At 45.3% G+C, this 9,489-nt stretch overlaps 1 protein-coding gene across 1 annotated transcript; it reads left to right on the plus strand.

The window, feature by feature from the left end:
* The first annotated feature begins 7,071 nt into the window (after positions 1-7,071).
* Positions 7,072-9,146, plus strand: her6 (hairy-related 6). Its single transcript, XM_066709206.1, has 4 exons — positions 7,072-7,490; positions 7,614-7,709; positions 7,861-7,948; positions 8,307-9,146. Exons 1-4 carry the CDS (start codon positions 7,383-7,385, stop codon positions 8,825-8,827), a joined length of 813 nt encoding a protein of 270 aa, XP_066565303.1. The 5' UTR covers positions 7,072-7,382; the 3' UTR covers positions 8,828-9,146.
* Positions 9,147-9,489: the final 343 nt, after the last annotated feature.

The raw sequence follows: 9,489 nt of genomic DNA on the forward strand, positions 1-9,489 counted from the left end.
CCGCGAGCTGCTGTCCAAATGAGTTTAATATGCCTTTCTGGAGGGGTGAGGAACAGGAACTGTCAATAAAAATAGAAAGCAACTGCTTGGAAATGTGCTCTAATCAGTTGGAGGGTTTCTTATATGAGAATTATGAAGGTCTAAGGTCAAGTAGGAAAGCCAGTGAGACTTTTTCTTTGAAATTTATCCTAGTGTTTTATTTTTTATTTTTGCTCTTTGATTAGACATAGGTTTTGTTTATTCTAAAGCAAATGGATAACAACTGTTCCATATACCACATTTAAGGAAAAACAGAAGTAAATATTTAGCTAAAAATGTTTCATTGCCCTTAATGTTATATCTACTGCATTAGTTTGTTTAGCTTTTTAATGTCTGCGTTACACAGATGAGGAAACTATTTACTTTGAAAAAATGTCTTCCTACATGGATGGTTATCTGAAAGAGAGAATACTTCCCAAAAGAGAATGGGATTACCTAGCAATCAGGAAATGCTGAAGCTTCATAACAAAGCTACCGAACTTGGCCCTACCGATTTCAGACTCACTGCATCTCCTAATTTTCCTGTACTCATACAGACCAGCAGTGTGGCCTCGAAACTTGGTATCTATTTTCTCTTTCAGACAAACAGGATGGTATATGGAAAACAGTTCCCAAAAAGGAGTATAGGAAAGTGTATCCAAGCTGTCAAGAGGAGGGACTAATAGCAGACATGCTTGCAGATGAACATGCAATAGTGTAGTGCAAGCACTGTGTCCATGGGACGAGGAGCAAGTAAGAAAATACAATGCCCGAGAACACATAGCCCTAAGGGCAGATGGAAACTGCTGATTGGCACTAGTCAGGAAGGTAGCACAGAGCCGGAAACTCAGAGTAGCTCAGATGGCTTAGCCGAACTCAAAAAGCGCATGTACAAACAGCTGCTCAGTCTGATGAATGTTCCTAGTCCTGTCAATGTAGCACTGCAATGCCTTGCATAGGGCAAAGCAATTGCAACCAGCATTTCCTCTCTAAAGAGAAGGAAGGAGGATGGAAAGCTTTCAACTCTACTGGCCTGTTCATGTGGATGGGGAAGATAATCTTGGCAAAAAAGCAGCGTTGGTATTCAGGAAGGCCCTAGAGCCATCACATGTGAAGTGCATGAAAGATGTTTAGCCGACACAATGGCCAAGAGAAATGCCATTTTTAAAAAAACAAGCTGCAACTCCACAGAGAGAAACGGGTCAAAGGGCTCCTTGGAGAGGACACAGGGGGGCAAAATCACCAAGCCCCTTCCAAAAACTGCATCACCAGGAAGTGAGCTCCTGACAACATGTCATCAATCTGTACAAGGCAGGCTGAAATTGCCACCAAGCAGAATTTCAGCATAGATGAGGCACCGCTGGTCCAGAAGACTGCACCCTGGAGCCGCTCCAGGAAGAACTGTCCTCATCAGCACCTCTGTGCAGTCCAAGGTGGCCCTCAGGCTCCTTAGGCGCCCTCCCGCCAGCCTTTTCTAAACTCACCATCCAGTGGCAGCAGAGGAGAAGGATAGTGGAAGGACCAGAGCCCTGGAAAAACACTCACCACTTCCGGAGCACTGGAGTCTGCAAGAGAGAAAGAAATGGCAAAAAAGAGTCCCACACAAACACCCACAAAAAGGAAGCCGCCGACTTTCAGGTCAGTAAGACAGGGTTTTTATCAGAGGCTTGTCTGTAATCATGAAAGGCAAAAGGTGAAGCGTAGCCTCTTGGCTGTCAGCAGCTTTGATATTTCCTGATCTTGGGGTAATATCCCATACTCCCTTCTGGGAACTATTTTCGAAATTGTAAGAATATATATATATATATATATATACACTCACCTAAAGGATTATTAGGAACACCATACTAATACTGTGTTTGACCCTCTTTCGCCTTCAGAACTGCTTTAATTCTACGTGGCATTGATTCAACAAGGTGCTGAAAGCATTCTTTAGAAATGTTGGCCCATATTGATAGGATAGCATCTTGCAGTTGATGGAGATTTGCGGGATGCACATCCAGGGCACGAAGCTCCCGTTCCACCACATCCCAAAGATGCTCTATTGGGTTGAGATCTGGTGACTGTGGGGGCCAGTTTAGTACAGTGAACTCATTGTCATGTTCAAGAAACCAATTTGAAATGATTCGACCTTTGTGACATGGTGCATTATCCTGCTGGAAGTAGCCATCAGAGGATGGGTACATGGTGGTCATGAAGGGATGGACATGGTCAGAAACAATGCTCAGGTAGGCCGTGGCATTTAAACGATGCCCAATTGGCACTAAGGGGCCTAAAGTGTGCCAAGAAAACATCCCCCACACCATTACACCACCACCACCAGCCTGCACAGTGGTAACAAGGCATGATGGATCCATGTTCTCATTCTGTTTACGCCAAATTCTGACTCTACCATCTGAATGTCTCAACAGAAATCGAGACTCATCAGACCAGGCAACATTTTTCCAGTCTTCAACTGTCCAATTTTGGTGAGCTTGTGCAAATTGTAGCCTCTTTTTCCTATTTGTAGTGGAGATGAGTGGTACCCGGTGGGGTCTTCTGCTGTTGTAGCCCATCCGCCTCAAGGTTGTACGTGTTGTGGCTTCACAAATGCTTTGCTGCATACCTCGGTTGTAACGAGTGGTTATTTCAGTCAAAGTTGCTCTTCTATCAGCTTGAATCAGTCGGCCCATTCTCCTCTGACCTCTAGCATCAACAAGGCATTTTCGCCCACAGGACGGCCGCATACTGGATGTTTTTCCCTTTTCACACCATTCTTTGTAAACCCTAGAAATGGTTGTGCGTGAAAATCCCAGTAACTGAGCAGATTGTGAAATACTCAGACCGGCCCGTCTGGCACCAACAACCATGCCACGCTCAAAATTGCTTAAATCACCTTTCTTTCCCATTCAGACATTCAGTTTGGAGTTCAGGAGATTGTCTTGACCAGGACCACACCCCTAAATGCATTGAAGCAACTGCCATGTGATTGGTTGGTTAGATAATTACATTAATGAGAAATTGAACAGGTGTTCCTAATAATCCTTTTGGTGAGTGTGTATATATATATATATATATATGTATCTTACAATTTCAAAAATATTGGGTAAAATATTGGGAAATCCTAGGTGGATTGGTCTCCGCCAGGTGCAGATCAGGTTCTATGCGTGGGACATTGCAGAGAGGGGCTAGGCTGTAATGGGTGCTAGGGAAGCTGGGTTTGGTGACTCAAACTTCGCTCAGCTTTGAAAGCTCTGGGAACCTCAGCGTGAGAATGTTAGTCAGGCAAAGAAGGAAACGAGGTTCCAAGACCTGAGGCAAACTATCTTTCATTTTTATATATTTATTTGTATTGAAATGTATAGTTCTAGCCCACAAAGAAAGTGCCCAAGTTATAGCAGTGTTGTGTACATATGAAAAGCAAGGATGAGGGGTATCATCCAATCTCCAAGCAGCAGTTAGATTGCCTCTAGATGTTAGTTTCTTTTCTCTTTTTTCCCCATTTCTTTTGTTCAAAAAATAACTGCCTTGTGATCAGGCAATTGTAGGCACAGAGAATCATGTTGGAATGGTGCTGTTTATACTGAAACAATTTTGTAGCCTATATAGGTCTCCTTTTAAAATCGAATTGCATTAATCATAACTACTACTGCAAATATAATAATATAATAATAATAATAATAATAATAATAATAATAATAATAATAATAATAATAATAATAAACATGTAGGCTAAAGAACAACTCATTTGATATATTGGTTTATGGTTGTGCTGCTTTTATCTAACTTTTTGCTCACATTATAAAACTGTATTGCTAAGTTATTCTTGAATACAAATGTGTGGGGTTTTATTTTGTTAGATCCGTTTCACTCTATATCAAGGAGTGGAAGGGGTGGGTGTCTATTACGGGGCATATCACGTAACTGAAGATCAATACAACTTTTCTGCCAACCACGAATTTAAACTTCGAAAACAAACAGATGCCAGGCAGGCTCATTGGTTATTGCCCTAATTTACTATTAGCTCAAGGAAAAGGCATCGCACTTCACAATTTTAGGGCCAAATGTAGCATTTTCCTGAAAATAAAGGTTTTACTGTATGTAATGGCTAATGTCCATTTGTATTTAATTCGAAACAAGTTTCGAACATTTTTCATATCAGCTGTTCGCGAAGTCCCTTGACAACATGACAACAATAACTTATAATTTCAGTGAAATACAAGCCAATGTGTTCAATGTATCTTATGTTTATATATAGCCATGCTTATACTTCGTTGTAGATTTCATGGTTCATTTTGACAATTACAAAATTAACCAACATTAATCGTCAACTATCGTTTTATTTCGTCTTTTGATGACTGAGAAGAGGGTATTCTCAATGTAATAATTAACCCTGTTTAATTCTGCGAAGACATACTGCCAAGTTGTATAAAAAATATATCGATAAACAAAAATCATCAGAGATAAGAATCATCCTTTAATCCTGGACTTCTAAACTCTAGAGTTCAGTGCAATGCGGCGGATTTAATTTAGTAGCCTGATGATGTACTTCGTGCACACAAACCCAATCTCCACGTCAACGTCTTCCATTCTGTTAAACACACACAAATAAGCATGTCTGATTATGTCTCATTATAATTGTTAAATAACTGCAGGACATTCGTGTGCTATAATACTATGTGCATGCATGTAAAATAAAGGGGAACATGCATTATTCAGAAGTATTTTGCAGACTAACGCAAAGAAGGTGAAAAAACGAAAGAATGCAAAAAGGTGTTTTTTAGGACCACATTTGTTTGCGAAGTTACAAGCGAGAAGTTCAATATTTGCGAAGGGAAGCCTCCACTTCTGTAGTTTCCGACTGACAAACGCTGGAGGGGGGTACGCCGCACAGCTGGTCTGCTGTAGCTCCTATCAAATCCGGGATCTGTGCGCAGCAGTGAGCAAAGCTTCCCGCAGCTGTGGGCTGCAGGCCGGCGGGAGGGACGCCTTCCCCCGGCCGCTTGCCCGCCACGTGTCGCGGGTCCGCAGCAGCTGGAGATCAGGCAGTAATGCGCCGTTAGAGCTGCGGAGGGGCGCAGGGTGACAGAGCAAACAGCCCCCCCACGGCCTCGCCGCGGACGTCTGCTACGGCAACGTGTCCCACTTCAGTCCCAAAAGCACACAGACGCACCTTCAGAGGAGGAAATTACAGCTGATATCAGGTATCGGCAAGGCAATGCGGGTGTGGATTATATTCAAAGTGGACGCGTCTTTACCCTGCCTATAAAACGAAGCATGCGCCGCACTGTGGAATGTTTAGAACAGGACGGCGTTCGAATAGCATTCCAATCAGACATACATTGTGTACTGTTAACATGACTGCTATAGAATGATTACATTTGCTTTACACAGAAACGTGTTTTTGCTCAGTGATTTTAACCTCTATGTTGTTCACCTAGATTGCAATACGCATCCTACGACCTTCAGTTTAAATAAGATAACGCACCACTACTTCAACTTCAACTTCAATTGCAAATACATTTTTCTATGACCTTAGCAGAGCATGTCATATTAATTATAGGATGGCAACATCTGAACACTTAAACGTTATTGGTCCAACAGGCGTGTATAGTGGAATATAAAGGAACTCAAACAGACTATACCTTGTAATTACATCCTGTTGTTTTAACATGCGTGTGCAAACTGACGTACAATGCTGAAAGCGCTTTACTAGTCAGTCATTTGCTGGCACGATCCGACAGTGTGGAAATGAAAGCTGACTGTCGAGCGCCGCCCTTCCCTCAGCCGCAGCCCGGCACTGCAGCCTCCTCCTCCTCCTCCTCCTCCTCCTCCTCAGCAGTAGCTCCGGCCTGGCGCACATTCCGCCGAGCCCGGTCCGGCGCGCAGGGGGCGTGGTTTTCCCAGGCTTGAGCACAGCAGCTGCTATTTACCTTCCCTCTAATATAAACCAGCACCGCCACCCCCAGCCCGGCCGCCAAACCTCCAGGCCTGCAAACCTCAACTCACCCCCCCGGCGGTAAAGCATCCCGGCACGTGCTCCACATGCACAAGAGCGCGAGCGCATGCCGGCAGATGTGCCCCGCCAGGCTCGCGCAGCGGCGTTAAAGGCGCAGGCGCGCTGCACAGAGCGGCAGCTTTGTTTGCCGTGCTTTATTGGGCATTTTTTAATTTTTTAATTGAGATGCTTTTAGATCTGTGCGCAATAATTATACCCGATTCTTTCTTAAGTTTAGTGTTTTTTTTTTAACTTTTACACAGTTGCTCAGTTAGACATAGCTGCTATTATTTAAGGTCTAAAACAATCTGCAAATGGTTTAGTATGTAAATATTGTAAATTAACTGGGAACTGGAACAAAAGCCAGAAGACATCTCGGCCAGGTCTGAGCCCCCTGTATACAGTATTTCGTTTTGATAGTTCCCCTATACTTATTATTAATATATGCTTCTACGCGCTATTTCTCTTCTATTTCTTAGATGTGTCAATGAAGTTGTCAAAACTCGTTTGCTAACTCTTAGTTCTTAGATAGCCACTTAGATCAATTACTATTCAAGAAAAAAAAAATATGTACATGTGTAAATGTGGTAATTGAACGTGACCCCCCCCCCCCTTTAGTCATTAATTTAATTATGAAGTTATACACTAAAAAGAAATAAGGCCCCTCATAAATGAGTGTGCATGCTCCGTTTTCATATTTTGTTTGGAGCTGTTTTGCAATCAGTGCTGATGCAAGGGAAGCTTCCCCCCCCCCCCCCAAAAAAAAAAAAAAAAAAAAAAAAGTCACCAACCAACGGAATCTGATCTGCCCAGTTCGGGAGCAGCGCGGCAGAAGCGAAAGGGTTAACGTGTGCACGGCGTGATTGACGGCGGAGGCCCGGCGGTGCCCCGAGCCCGGCCGTGCGCCATTGGCCACCCGCCCCGCGCCGCCAGCCAATGACAGCGCGCCGTGCACGAGCCGGCCCGCCCCGCCGCGTGTCCGCGCGCTGATTGGCGGGAAGTTACTGTGGGAAAGAAAGTTTGGGAAGTTTCACACGAGCCGCTCGCGTGCAGTCGCAGATATAAATACGAGCTGCTGCCGAGCCGGGCCGCCACTCAGCGCCGCAGCAGGTACCGCCGCCGCTCCGCCACAGGGACACGCACGACGCAGCAGCAGCGACCGAGGGTGTATTACAGCAAGCTTGGTTCTTTTTCTTCCTTTCCTGCAAACTGAAGACTCGGATTTTTATGTGAAGAAGAAAACAAAACAAAAACTACAAAATACAAAAACTTGGAATTGGTGTTCACAGAAGACAGGGTGCAGGTGAAGCAGCCGTATTTCATTGCACATTGCCAGCACAGCACGGGGGTTCAAGCGCTTCCACATTGGGGATATTGCTCACGGAAGATGCCCGCCGATATGATGGAGAAAACCTCCTCGTCTCCGGTTGCTGCCACCCCGGCAAGCATGAACACCACCCCCGATAAACCCAAGACCGCCTCCGAGCACAGAAAGGTAACGAACACCTATATGTATATTATTATCTCCCCAGTATCAGCGCTGCCAGTGCATTACATGTACCTCATCTGCGAGTGTCCAGCTGATTCTTACGATGGCTTTTGTCGTTTTGTCTTGCAGTCGTCAAAACCCATCATGGAGAAAAGGAGAAGAGCGAGAATCAACGAGAGCCTCGGCCAGCTGAAAACACTGATCCTGGACGCACTTAAGAAAGATGTAAGGCTCGCCATCTCAGCCGCAGTACTACTATTGACTGCGCATTTACGTCAAGTGATCAGAAGATGCGCACCACTTGTAGATTGATGCCGGAGTGATGACCCAGATGTTAGACGGCAGTGATCTCTAACCACATGTTTTTTATGTTTAGAGCTCTAGACACTCCAAACTGGAAAAAGCCGACATCCTTGAAATGACGGTGAAGCACCTGAGAAACCTGCAAAGAGCGCAAATGACGGGTGAGTTGCCTTTGCTGTGTCTGTTCCTTGAATATTTGCGAGCTGATTTCTTCCAGACTTCCGTCTGCGGTTGAGCTGCTATTCGGCGGCCGTTTTACTGACTTGGCTCGCAGCTCTGTTCCCACGGTCTGGTATTATTTATAGACACCACTTGTGCTAGTTCCGGGAGGCAGACAGTGATCAAATAGACATTTCATTCCCTTTTCTCAGATATTACAACTCGCCTCGGTCAGTAAGGTTTAGATGGTGTAGGATTGTGTTTTTCTTAACCATATTTGTGGTTTTTAAAGTGAAAAAGCGCACTTCTGCAAGGCGTCTGCCTCCAGCCTGCATTGACCCTGTGTGCATTGCCTTGCAGCCGCTTTAAACACAGACCCCACCGTGCTGGGCAAGTACAGAGCCGGCTTCAGCGAGTGCATGAACGAGGTGACGCGCTTCCTGTCCACCTGCGAAGGGGTTAACACCGAGGTGAGGACCCGGCTCCTGGGCCACCTCGCCAACTGCATGTCACAGATCAACGCCATGAACTACCCCACCCAGCCGCAGATCCCAGCCGGCCCTCCCCATCCCGCCTTCAGCCAGCAGCTGGTGCAGATCCCGGGCGCCTCTCCGCAGACTAACGTGATGCCTCTGAACGGGGTCCCGCCTTGCAAAGGGGGCTCTGCGGTCAGCTTGCCTGCAGAAGCGGCGAAGGTCTACGGCGGGTTCCAGCTGTTACCGGCCACGGATGGCTTCGCCTTTTTGATCCCAAACGCAGCCTTTGCACCCAATGGACCAGTTATACCCGTGTATGCCAACAACGTGTCAACGCCGGTGCCCGCTGCCGTGTCGCCGGGGGCGCCTTCAGTGACCGCAGACTCCGTTTGGAGACCCTGGTAGACAGACAGGCCGGCACTCAAAAGACTTTGAAATGGACAGATTTCTTAGAGATATGAAAAGAACTGGGCTCTTGTTCAAGTCCCTATTTTTTGTATTCAGATGTATTAAGTGAAGATGATGCACTATATTTGTATATATTATATATGAGGGAAAGTTCATATTGAAATGTTTTGTATTGTAAAGATTTTATTGAACCGCATTTTTTATATTCGAGGTATCTTTTTTTTTTTTTATGATGTGATGCCAAAGATATGTTGAATGCTCTTAAACGGTTTCTTCCTGTTGGAAGATATAAATAAATTTCAAAACCAACTTAAAACACGCGTGTCTATATCTGTGCACCTTGCAGCGCTCTCTCCTAATGCTTGGATATGAACTCGTTTTAACGGATCGCTCCGCAAAGTGCCCTTCAAACACCGTGTCCGCACAATGACAACCCCTATCATTCATTGGAAATGAGACCGACAACGAAGCTGCATAATGACTGGTGTCATTAAAGCGACGTGTCGTGGTTACAGACGGCATGCTTGGTTACAGTTGTGTGACGGCTACTGTGTATCAGACCGCCTTTACATTTCGGTGCATTCAATAGTGACGCTGCGTCGACAGCACACCGGCACGCACGACCCCCACGACCCCCACAAGCTATAGAAGTTTGAAAA

This window comes from Amia ocellicauda, chromosome 7, assembly GCF_036373705.1.
Source record: "Amia ocellicauda isolate fAmiCal2 chromosome 7, fAmiCal2.hap1, whole genome shotgun sequence".
NCBI classification, from domain to species: domain Eukaryota; kingdom Metazoa; phylum Chordata; class Actinopteri; order Amiiformes; family Amiidae; genus Amia; species Amia ocellicauda.